We start from the raw sequence: 13,341 nt of genomic DNA on the forward strand, positions 1-13,341 counted from the left end.
GCTGTGGTAGCCATGCTGGTTCAGTATGCCTTCAGTATGGAGCCAGGGCCTGAACCTGTGTTGGCCGTGGCTGGTGTCGGGCGGTGAAGCTGAGGAGCTGGGGCCTGTGCCGGGCTGTGAGCGGCGTCCAGCAGAGCAGCGTGTGCGGCTCCCAGTGGCCGCGGCCATCTTCTTGAGGCCATGATCTACAGGAAAATGGCCGCCCGAGCCGGCGCTTGCAGAAAACACAGTATTTCTGCACTGTGTGAACATGGCCTTACAGACACAAAAAAGCCAGATGTCATGTAGTGAAGGTACATAAAGATGAGATAGTTCTGGGGGCTCCGACTGTGAATGAAGGAACAAAAAATAATCTACAGGTCCCAACAAGAGATGAGCAGGACGCACAGATGATGTCGCGCTGCCCCGGTGATCAAAAGCCACCGGGGACGCCAGAAGGTGAGATTCACGACCTCCTGTCCAGCCTCCACGCAGCACTGACCTGGACGCTGGAACAGAGACCCGTGAATCCATCCGCTCATCTCTAGTCCCAATCGTCCTGAATACAATGGACAGTCCTGGATTTGGGTCTACAACCTGCAGTCTCGGCCGTCTGCTGAATGCCCCTCACTGCCAGCGCCCCTCTGACAACTCCTCCTGCCAGGGGAGAAAGATAATGGTAAATGGGCGTGGATTGGGGTGTGGCCAAAATTTTTATTCTTCAAAAGTTGGGAGGTATGTTTTTAGGACATTTAAGTTGATTATGTCATTAAAACGTACATCTGTTCCCGAAAAACACAAGCCCTCGTTTGGCTATGCTAAAAAAGTTATAGCTCCTGGAACAAAGGGAGGAAAAAATACCAAAAGCAGAAACCCACAATTCCCTGGTCCCTAAGGGGTTAATGGCCCCGTGTTCATCGTGTGCCCTCTGTACTTCTAGTGCAGCCCATCTTCTCATGTCTAGCTCCTGCACACAATACACCTGTTTCCTCTGCAGCCCAGCTAGTCATTCTGTCTCTGACTTTCCATGAAATGTGTATTTATAGGAGCGGTCATAGAGTTCAAAATTCACCAGTCACATCGTATATTCCTCTACACCCCACATCCTGGTACTCTATGGTAGGAGGTGACGTAACGCACTGATACAGAGGCCGCCATCTTTGTTTTGGGAAAGATACTGCTACGACGCGAATTGCATGCAGCCAAATGTATTACAATGTAGGAGGGTTTTCAAGGCGGATATATATTAGCCCTCTTGTGGTTTTGTCTTACTGCAATTTTCAAATAAGAGGGCACGGACTACACATGGCGGCCGCCGCTGCGTCTTCTGGTTGCTTAGTGACGACGTACACGTCTACTCTTCCTACCAGCGTCTGGCAAGATGGCGGCACAGCCACCGGCAGCAGGTAGGGATACACACAGCGATATGGCATGGGTCAGGCAGTGGATAACGTGTGTACAGCAGGCCCGGACCTAGGACCTGACTGGAATCTGAGGGCATTTATTAAAGGGACCTGCCCTATCACCAGGACACTACGCTGCGCCTCCCCCTGCTAATGTGTATGTGCGGCTATATTACCTCTGCAGGGGGCGATGGCTGCCGATAGCATAGATGTGTGAGGTGCACGGGACACTGCAGCCTCACAGCCCCCACCATGTGATGAGCCAGCTATTAGTATTACTAATACATTTAGGTGACATGACCTGTTCACACTGCTGCCAGCAGCGCCATCCTCACTGCAAGAAGCCTTTTTTTTTATCAAAACGACAGGACCAAGTTGACCCCAATATACATACAGGTGCTTCTCAGACAATTAGAATATCATCAAAAAGTTAGTTTCAGTTCTTCAATCCAAAAAGCGAAACGCATATATTGTAAAGAGTCATTACACACAGAGTGATCTATTTCATGTGTGTATTTTTGTTAATGTTGATGATTATGGCTTACAGCCAATGAAAACACAAGTCATTATCTCAGTAAATTAAAATAATTAACAAACACCTGAAAAGGCTTCCTAAGTGTTTAAAAAGGTCCCTTAGTCTGTTTCAGTAGGCTCCACAATCATGGGGAAGACTGCTGACTTGACAGATGTCCAGAAGGCAGTCATTGACACACTTCACAAGGAGGGTAAGCCACAAAAGATCATTGCTAAAGAAGCTGGCTGTTCACAGAGTGCTGTATCCAAGCATATTAATGGAAAGTTGAGTGGAAGGAAAAAGTGTGGTAGGAAAAGGTGCACAAGCAACTGGGATAATCGCAGACTTGAAAGGATTAAGAAAGGGCCATTCAAAACTTTGGGGGAGATTCACAAGGAGTGGACTGCTGCTGGAGTCATTGCTTCAAGAGCCACCACACACAGACGTATCCTGGACATGGGCTACAAGTATCGCATTCCTTGTGTCAAGCCACTCCTGACAAACAGACAACACCAGAAGCGTCTTACCTGAGCCAAGGAGAAAAAGACCTGGACTGTTGCTCAGTGGTCCAAGGTGTTGTTTTCAGATGAAAGTAAATTTAGCATTTAATTTAGAAATCAAGGTCCCAGAGTCTGGAGAAAGAGTGGAGAGGCACACAATCCAAGCTGCTGGAGGTCTAGTGTGAAGTTTCCACAATCCGTGATGGTTTGGGGAGCCATGTCATCTGCTGGTGTAGGTCCACTGTGTTTTATCAAGACCAAAGTCAGCGCAGTCGTCTACCAGGAAATTTTAGAGCACTTCATGCTTCCCTCTGCCGACAAGCTTGTTGGAGATGGAAATGTCATTCTCCAGCAGGACTTTGCACCTGTCCACCCTGCCAAAAGTACCAATACCTGGTTTACACACAACAGTATCACTGTGCTTGATTGGCAGCAAACTCACATGACCTTAACCCCATAGAGAATCTATGGGGTATTGCCAAGAGGAAGATGAGAGACACCAGACCCAACAATGCAGACGAGCTGAAGGCTGCTATCAAAGCAACCTGGGCTTCCATAACACCTCAGCAGTGCCACAGGCTGATCGCCTCCATGCCACGCCGCATTGATGCAGTAATTGATGCAAAAGGAGCCCCGACCAAGTATTGAGTGCATTTACTGAACATACATTTCGGAATTGATCCCCTTTCCGACATGATACAAACTAATACGTATCTGCACCCTGGGCCTTATGGGCCAGATACGTGTTGGTACGCATCGGCAATTCCACCCGCATACAGGCTGTGCGGGCGGAATCGCCGCCGGGTGTCAACTGATTGTCACAACTGACATCCGGTGCTATGTGCTGGGAGCGGTGGCAAGAGGACGTAAGTGCTGGTACTCGCCTCCTCTCCGACGTCCCTCGGTGTCTGTGACCGGGTCCCATGGTTGTCATGTGACCCGGATGTCGTCATGACATCCCAGTCACCTTACACCAGGAAGATACTGTGATCGTGCACTGCGCATAATTAAAGTATCTTCTCCCTCTGCAGCTCTGACAGCCTGTATAGCACAGGGATGCTGCTGCATTCCTGTGCTATACAGGAGATCATAATGTAAAAAGTGAAAGTCCCAGAGTGGGACTATGTGTAAAAGTTAAAAAAGAATCAAAGTGGAAAAAAAAAATTGTAAAAAAGTGAAAAAAATAATCCCCAAAAAATAAAATATATTGTACCCATCAAAAAGAAAAATGAAAAAACAATGAAAGTACCCATATTTGGTATCGCCGCGTCCGGAACGACATGACCTGTAAAGCTGTCCCGCTAGTTCACCCCTTTAGTGAACATGGTAAAAAAAAAAAAAAAAAAAAAAAAAGTCATAAAACTATGCTCTATCATCATATCGCCAAACAAAAAATGGAATAAAACGCGATCAAAAAGACAAATGTAAATAAAAATGGTACCGCTGAAAACGTCATCTTGTCCCGCAAAAAAACAAGCCGCCATACAACTCCATCAGCCGAAAAAAAGTTATAGTTCTCAGAATAAAGCGATGCCAAAAATATTATTTTTTTTTTCTATAAAATTGTTTTAATTGTGTAAAAGCGCCAAAACATAAAACTATAGAAATGTGGTACCGCTGTAATCGTACTGACCCGAAGAATAAAGCTGCCTTATCAATTTTACCACACGCGGAGTATCGTGGGTGTTCGAGTGACATGCTCGATTCTCCGCCTCATGCTTCGCGGCCAAAAAAACCTGGCGGGAATTGCCTGCCATGCACAAGCGATCCCCGCATGTTTTTTTTGGGGTGTCTAATAACAGTGAAACGTGCGGACGGGGACTCGAGCATGTCACTCGAGCACCCACGATACATGGTGCATACCCGAGTACCCGATGCAAACTCCAGTAGCGAGCACTTGCCGCTCCAGACTAATGACAACTTATTCAATATGATGACCTAATGTTATCAATTTCTGTGTCGTATCTCTGGGTTCAAAATGTTCATTATACCCCTTGATAAAATCCTTGGTGTCTAGTTTCCAAAATGGGGTTACTTGTGGGGGGTTTCCACTGTTTAGGCGGCGCATCAGGGGCTTTCCAAATGTGACAAGGCGTCCGCTCTCAATTCCAGCCTATTTTGCGTTCAAAAAGTCACACAGTGCTCCTTCACTCCTGAACCCTGTCGTGCCCCGAAACACTGTATTTTCTCCACATATGGGGTATCGGCGTACTCAGGAGAAATTGCACAAAGGTTTTTGGGTTCCATTTTCTCCTCTTGTGAAAATAAAAAATTTGGGGCTAAAACCTCATTTTTGTGGGAAAAGTTTGATATATTTTTATTTTCACGGATCCATGTTATAAACTTCTGTGAAGCACCTGGGGGTTCAAGGTGCTCACCACACATCTAGATAAGTTCCCTGAGGGGTCTAGTTTCCAAAATAGGGTCACTTGGGGGTTTCCACTGTTAAGGCACATCAGGGGCTCTCCAAGCGCAACATGGCGTCCACTAATTATTCAATCAAATTTTACATTCAAAAAGTCAAATGGCGCTCCTTCCCTTCTGAAACCTGCCGTGCGCTTAAACAGTGGTTTCTCCCACGTATGGGGTATTGGCGTTCTCAGGATAAATTGCACAACAAATTTTGGGGTCTATTTTTTCCTCTTACCCTTGCAAAGATAAAAAAATTGGGGTCTAAAGTAACATTTTTGTGAAAAAAGTTAAATGTTCATTTTTTTTCTTCCACTTTGCAAAAATTCCTGTGAAGCCAGTGAAGGGTTAATAAACTTCTTGAATGTGGTTTTGAGCACCTCCCAGGGGGGCGGTTTTTCGAATGGTGTCACTTTTGGGTATTTTCTCTCATAAAGGCCCCTCAAAGTTACTTCAAATGTGATGTGGTCCCTAAAAAAAAAAAAAAAAAAAAAAAATTGGTTTTGTAAAAATGAGAAATTGCTGGTCAACTTTTAACCCTTATAGCTCCCTAATAAAATAAAAAAAATAAATAAATTTGGTTCCAAAATTGTGCTGATGTACAGTAGACATGTGGGAAATGTTATTTATTAACTATTTTGTGTGACATATCTCTCTGATTTAAGGGCATGAAAATTCAAAGTTTGAAAATTGCGAAATTTTCCAAACTTTTGCCAAATTTCAGATTTTTTTCATAAATAAACGCAACTGATATCGCAGAAATTTTACCACTATCATGAAGTACAATATGTCACGAAAAAACAATCTCAGAATCAGGGGGATCCGTTGAAGCGTTCCAGAGTAATTACCTCATAAAGTGACAGTGGTCAGATTTGTAAAAATTGGCCCGGTCATTAACGTGCGAATCACCCTTAGGGGTAAAGGGGTTAAAAAACATTTTTCAAGCTGTTTTTATTAAGTATTCTAATTTACTGAGATAATGACTTTTGTGTTTTCATTGGCTGTAAGCCATAATCATCAACATTAACAGAAATAAACACTTGAAATAGATCACTCTGTTTGTAATGACTCTATATAATGAGTTTCACTTTTTGTATTGAAGAACTAAAATAAATAAACTTTTTGATATTCTAATTTAGTGAGAAGCACTTGTACATGTACATAACACACACACACACACACACACACACACACACACACACACACACACACACACACACACACATACCGTATTTTGAGGATTATAAGACACACCCCAAATTGGATGCAAAAATAGGAAAAAAATTGATTTTTTTTAAATAAAATGGTGCGCCTTATAATCCTTTTCACCTAGGGGGCAGCAGTGGCGGAGGGCAGGTCACACATACCGGAGATCAGCGGCTGCGGCCCCTTCCTCAGGAGCCTATGGTGAGTGGAGGAAAGGTTCCCTATCCCATACATGGCGCAGTGCTTCGGTAAAATGGCTGCCGGAGCATGCGCAGATCGAGATCTCTGCATTTTTATACATGCACACATATATACACACGCATACACATACACGCATACATACATACATACATACATACATACATATGTATATGTATATCCATGCAAAAATGGAGGCAGCACACAGAGTAGAATAAAGTAATAAGGTAAAAAAAATAAAGGGAACACTCAAATAACACATCCTAGATCTGAATGAATGAAATATTCTCATTGAATACTTTGTTCTGTACAAAGGTGAATGTGCTGACAACAAAATCACACAAAAATCATCAATGGAAATCAAATTTATTAACCAATGGAGGCCTGGATTTGGAGTCACCCCCAAAATTAAAGTGGAAAAACACACTACAGACTGATCCAACTTTGATGTAATGTCCTTAAAACAAGTCAAAATGAGGCTCCGTATTGTGTGTGGCCTCCACGTGCCTGTATGACCTCCCTACAACGCCTGGGCATGCTCCTGATGAGATTGCGGATGGTCTCCTGTGGGATCTCCTCCCAGACCTGGACTAAAGCATCCGACAACTCCTGGACAGTCTGTGATGCAACGTGACGTTGATGGATGGATCGAGACATGATGTCCCAGATGTGCTCAATCGGATTCAGGTCTGGGGAACAGGTGGGCCAGTCCATAGCTTCAATGCCTTCATCTTGCAGGAACTGCTGACACACTCCAGTCACATGAGGTCTGGCATTATCCTGCATTAGGATGAACCCAGGGCCAACCGCACCAGCATATGGTCTCACAAGTGGTCTGAGGATCTCATCTCGGTACCTAATGACAGTCAGGCTACCTCTGGCAAGCACATGGAGGGTACACCATTACTGACCCACTGCGAAACCGGTCATGCTGAAGGATGTTGCAGGTAGATCGCTCTCCACGGCGTCTCCAGACTCTGTCACATGTGCTCAGTGTGAACCTTCTTTCATCTCTGAAGAGCACAGGGCGCCAGTGGCGACTATGCCAATCCTGGTGTTCTGTGGCAAATGCCAAGCGTCCTGCACAGTGCTGGGCTGTGAGCACAACCCCCATCTGTGGATGTCGTGCCCTCATACCACCCTCATGGAGTCGGTTTCTAACCGTTTGTGCAGACACATTCACATTTGTGGCCTGCTGGAGGTCATTTTGCAGGGCACTGGCAATGCTCTTCCTGTTCCTCCTTGCACAAAGGCGGAGGTAGCGGTCTTGCTGCTGGGTTGTTGTCCTCCTACAGCCCCCTCCACATCTCCTAGTGTACTGGCCTGTCTCCAGGTAGCGCCTCCCGCCTCTGAACACTACGCTGACAGACGCAGCAAACGTACTTGCTACAGCTCGCATTGATGTGCCATCCTGGATGAGCTGCACTACCTGAGCAACTTCTGTGGGTTGTAGGGTCCGTCTCATGCTACCAAGAGTGTGAAAGCACATTCAAAAGTGACCAAAACATCAGCCAGAAAGCATTGATACTGAGATGTGGTCTGTGGTCCCCACCTGCACAACCACTCCTTTACTGAGTGTGTCTTGATAATTGCCAATAATTTCCATCTATTGTCTATTTCATTTGCACAACAGCATGTTAAATTGATTGTCAATCAGTGTTGCTTCCTAAGTGGACAGTTTGATTTACTTGGAGTTATATTCTGTTGTTTAAGTGTTCCCTATATTTGTTTGAGCAGTGTGTGCGTGTATATGTATATATATATATATATATATATATATATATATATATATATATATATATATATATATATATATATATATATATATATATATATATATATATATATAATATATATGTGTATATGTCACACACACATAACGTGCCTTTAAAAAGTATTCATACCCCGTGAACTTTTCCACATTTTTTCACATTGCACCCACAAAGTTTAATGTACTCCCAACTTTTGAAGAACCGAAAGAGTAACAGATAATGTGGTGCCTCGGCAAATTTTGGCCACACCCCAAACCACGCCCACTTACTATTTCTTTCTCCCCTGGCAGGAGGAGATGTCAGAGGGCCAGTTGCAGTGAGGGAAATTCAGCAGATGCCGGAGACTGCAGGGCGTAGACCCAAATACAGGGACAGTTGGGACTAGAGATGAGCGGATGGATTCACGGGTCTCTGGTCCAACGTCCAGGTCATTACTACCTGGGAGCTTGATGGCCCTCGAATCTCTACCCTTCCGGCGTTCCCGGCATGGGAACTGCAGCGCGACATCATCTGTGCGTCCTGCTCATCTCTAGTTGGAACCTGTGGATTTATTTTTTGTTCCCTCATTCACAGTCGGAGCCGCCAGAACTTTCTCGTCTTTATGTAGCTTCACTATATGACATCCGGCTTTTTTGTGTCTGTACGGCTTGTTCACACGTTGCAGAAATACTGTGTTTTTTATTTTCTGCAGATGTCCGCACCAAACTACACAATAAGAATTTTCTCCCCCTTATTTGATGTGTTTCTGGTGCAGATGTTGTGCCGCGTTTTTAATGAGTTTTTTTATTGTACAGAAAAGCTTTGATTCCGCAGTTGTTTACATGTGTTTTTTAGGCTCCAATTAGAAGTCTCCAGAGGAAAAAAAGCACCAAAACTGCACAGTTAAGCAGCGTCCTTGGAAGCACACCAGGCGCTGTTTTCATGAAATCACATCCACCTTGCTTGAACAGCAGAATTTTTGTGCAAAAAAGCTTCAGAAATACGCAGCATTTATGCTACATGTGAACGTGGCCTAAATGTCCAAGCAAAGTGGATGTTATTCCATGAAATCTCCGCCCTGTGTGGTCTGAAGACGCTGCTGAACTCTGCGGCTATGGTGCATTTTTTCTCTGTAGGCTTCTTCTGAAGAAAAAAAACCTCATGGAAAAAAAAATCTCTTGCATTTTTAATCGCAGAATGAAAGCTTTTTTTGTACTATTAAAAAAGCGTTAAAAACTCTGCTACATATCTGCACCAAAAACGCATCAAATAAGGGGGAAAACGTTTGACGGTAAGGATGGTGTTTTCAGGGTGATGTGCAGTGTTAGTTTTCCGCCAAATGTTGAGTTTTGCATTTATCCAAAAAAGCTCAACTTTGGTCTCATCTGACCAGAGCACCTTCTTCCACATGCCACGTTGGGGACACAGCTAGCATGTGGAAAGAGGTTCTCTTGTCAGGAATGTATCTAGATGTGTGGTGCTTCACAGAATTTTATAACTTTGAGCTGTGAAAATAAAATCACATTTTTTTTCCAGAAAATCTTACTTTGGCCCCACATTTTTCTTTTTCATAAGGGTAACAGTAGAAAATGGATCATACAGTTTGTGTGCAATTTCTTTTGAGCACGCCGATACCCCATATGTGGTGGAAAACTACTGCTTAGGTGCATGGCAGGGCTCGGAAGGTATGGAGCACCATTTCACTTTTGGAGCGCAAAATTGGCTGGAATCGATAGCGGACACCATGTCACGTTTGGAGAGCCCCTGATATGACTAAACAGTGGAAACCCCTCCACAAGTGACCTCCTTTTGAAAACTAGACCCCTCAAGGAACTTATCTAGAGGTGTGGTGAGCACATTGTACCCACAGGTGCTTCAAAGAGTTTTATAGCGTTGAGCTGTGAAAATATTAAAAAAAAATTGCCTGCAAACATGTTGCTTCAGCCCCAAATTTTTCATTTTCACAAGGGTAACAGGAGAAAATGGTCCATACAACTTGTGCAATTTCTCATGAATACACCCGATACCCTGTATGTGGTGAAAAACTACTGTTTGGGAGCAAGGCAGGGTTAGGAAGGGAAGGAGCCCCAATTTTGGCTGGCATAGATGTCATGTCACATTTGAAGAACCCTTGACATGCCAAAACAGCAGAAACCCCCCACAAGTGACCCCATTTTGGAAACTATACTTAATAAAGAATTCATCTAGTGGTGTAGTGAGCATTTTTAACCATCAGGCGATTCACAGAATTGTATAACATTGGCTGAGTCAATGGAAAATTACCAGTATTTCCACTAAAATCTTGCTTTGTCAAAACGTCTTCAATTTTCAAAAGGGATAATGGAAAGTGGGCCATGCAATGTTTCCTGAGTGTGTCAATACCCCATGTGTGGTTGACTTTTGAGGGACAGTGTAAAGCTCAGAAGGGAAGAAGCATCATATTGGAGTTGAGATTTTGCTGTAATGGTTTAAGGGTACCATGTCACATTGGCAGAGCCCCTGAGGTGCCAGGACAGCAGAAACTCCCATAAGTGACATAATTTTATGAACTACACTTCTCAATGAATTAATGAAGTGTGCAGTGATCATAGTGACACCACATGTGACTCTCAGAATTTTATACCATTGGGCAGTGAAGAAAAAAATAATTCGATTTTTAGCCCCAGATTTTACATTTTCACACAAATAAATGGGTAAAAATTGCAACAAAATTTGTCAAACGATGAGACTCAGGAGGGACGGAGCGCTATTTGACTCTCGGAGAACAAATTATCGTAGAATAGTTTGCAGACTCCATATGCAGAGCCTCTAAGTGCCAAAACAGCAGATTCCACCCACCCCAAGTGACCCCATTTTGGAAATTACACCTCTCTGGGAATTTATCTACAGGTGTAGCGACGATTTTGACTTCATGGTTGTTTTCTAGAATCAAGCAGCAGTGGATGTTGCGAAGTGAAAATTGCAAATCTGCTATTGTAGTGCCCAGTACGTTGTACTACCCATACATTGTGCCCAGCTCGTGCTTCTGGAGACATGGACCCATAAATTAGGCGGGCTCTATCGCTACAGAAATGCCAAACCAGTGGATGCTAACTTCTGTTTAGGCACACTGGGGCTCAGAAGGGAGGGGGGCATATGGATTTCGGTGCGCAGAAAGTTTTTGCATCGTTATATTTTAGAGCTGTAATTTTTCTATATTTCTGCTGACAGTCATGTGAAGGCTTGTTTTTTGCGGGCGAGCTGACATTTTTATTGGTACCATTTTCGGGCACATAACATTTTGCAGCGATACCGCATTTATATATTTTTTATTTTGCTGCTTTTGAACAATGAAATCTATTTTTAGAGAGAAATTTTTTTTTGCATCACTGTATTCTGAGAGCTATAGCTTTTTATGTTTCCACTGACGGGGCTCTATGGTGGCTTGGTTTTTGTGGGGCAAGATGATGTTTTCAGCGATACCATTTTTATTTCCATTTGACATTTTAATGACATTTTATTCTACTTTTTGTTCGATGGTATGATGAAAAAGCAACCTTTTTTACTCCTTTTTTTTACGGTATGCACAGAAGGGGTTAACTAGTGTGACAGTTTTATAGGTCGGGTTTTTTCGGACGTGGCGATACCAAATATGTGTACTTTTTTTGTTATATAAATATATGTATTTATTGGTTTTAATATTTTTTTCATTTTTTTTTTTTTTTTTTATCTAGTTTTAAAACCTATTTTTACTTTTTTACTTAGTCCCTGTATATGACTTCAGTTTTTATTTTTCTGATCACTGGTCTCATAAATTGCAATAGACATGTATTGCATTGCATGAGACTTGTCAGTTTTTTACTTGGCAGATCGCCTGTTAGACTCAGCCTCTAGCTGAACCTAACAGGCCACTGTAGCTGACAGACCCAGAGGTCATCATGTGACCTCCGGCTGCCAAGACAACTCAAGGGTGTCGGAGAGGTGAGTGGACGACCCCTCTCCCTCTCACTGTCTTCTAAATGCCACAGTCGTATTACACTGACAGAATGCCTTTTAGACCATGCTCGTGGCATGGTCTGAACAGGCTCCCATAGCTGGCAGACCCGGAGGTTTCCATGATGCCCTCGGGTTGCTATAACAACGATTGGGCCCTCGTAATGACGATGGCGCCGACATGAAGAGAGAGGGAGCCCCCTGCCTCTCATATCCCCCTAAATGCTGCCTTCAATAGCAATCGTGGCATTTAAGGGGTTAAACATCTTGGGCGGTGTGGGTACTGCTCCTGGCTGTGACAGCCGGGGCCCAGCTATCACTTAAGCCAAGCTCCTGGCAGCAATCGGGTGGGCTCCGCTCCTGTGCCACGCACGATCACCATGACGTACCTCATTGTCAAAGGTCAGGAACCCCTACCCAACCATGACGTATAGGTACGTCAAAGGTCCTAAAGGGTTTAATTAAATCCCACTGTCAGTGATTGACAGTGGGATTTGACTGGTTAATACCTGCAGCTGTTAAAGGCACATGATGGTTGATTAAAACAGTCTTCATGTACGGGTAAAGATGTGTGTGTTGGGGGGATTCATAAGTCTGCAGTCACACAAAGTGACTGCAGACTTATCAATTTAGACCGGACAACCCCTTTAAGATTAAAGTGCTGGATGGCATATGTTGGGTGTCTGCTTTCGGGGGTTGTCCAACAGTGAAATAAATTATTTTTTTAGGCATGGATTATCTTAAAAGGAACTTGTCACTTGCAGATATTGGGTTAATCTACAGGTAAATAGTGTTACATTACTGCCAGGCCTCCTTACTGTAAGTGCAGCTACTGGGAGAAAATTAACCTATATTTCCTGCCGGGAGCCACCGGCTTTCAAGCATAGGGCCATCACTGCTCAATGTGCTGTACGCTATATAGTGAGCGACGGCTGTAAGCACACACTGACACTTTGATTGACAGGCGGCTCTTTACGGTCAGAAAACCTTTTTAAAGGGGTTGTCCAATGTTAGGACATCCCCTTCTCGATCTAAATGTTTACCCACCATTAAAATAAAAACACCTATACTCAAGAGGCCGCTCACTTCCTCTTAATTACTTATACGTCAGAAGGCGGGGCAGTGACGCCAGCCCTGATTGGGCGCAGGGCTCACGTGACGCAACAACCTCATGTAAATCATGGGAACATGAGTGCTGACACCGCTGGAACGGCATCGAAGGCGAATAGAAGTGTTTTTTTTAATGGGGGCAAACATTCAGAATGAGAAGGGGTTTTCTTGGTAGTGGACAGCCCTTTTTAAGGTTTTGTGTAGGAAACAAAAGTGTAAAAATTGTCTTGAAACCAGGTGAAACGACTATTCTCATCTTGGCCTTCCATGACTGACATGAATGAATGAGATATGAATCC

At 43.8% G+C, this 13,341-nt stretch overlaps 1 protein-coding gene across 1 annotated transcript in view; it reads left to right on the plus strand.

The window, feature by feature from the left end:
* The first annotated feature begins 1,123 nt into the window (after positions 1–1,123).
* Positions 1,124–13,341, plus strand: part of INIP (INTS3 and NABP interacting protein) — a 52,686-nt gene continuing 40,468 nt past the window's right edge. Inside the window, exon 1 of the mRNA XM_073651953.1 lies at positions 1,124–1,385. Coding sequence (XP_073508054.1) covers positions 1,361–1,385 — 25 coding nt within the window. The 5' untranslated portion in view covers positions 1,124–1,360. The remainder of the gene's footprint in view (positions 1,386–13,341) is intronic.

This window comes from Phyllobates terribilis, unplaced genomic scaffold, assembly GCF_046119375.1.
Source record: "Phyllobates terribilis strain yellow unplaced genomic scaffold, ASM4611937v1 Scaffold_1__5_contigs__length_1240528914, whole genome shotgun sequence".
NCBI lineage: Eukaryota > Metazoa > Chordata > Amphibia > Anura > Dendrobatidae > Phyllobates > Phyllobates terribilis.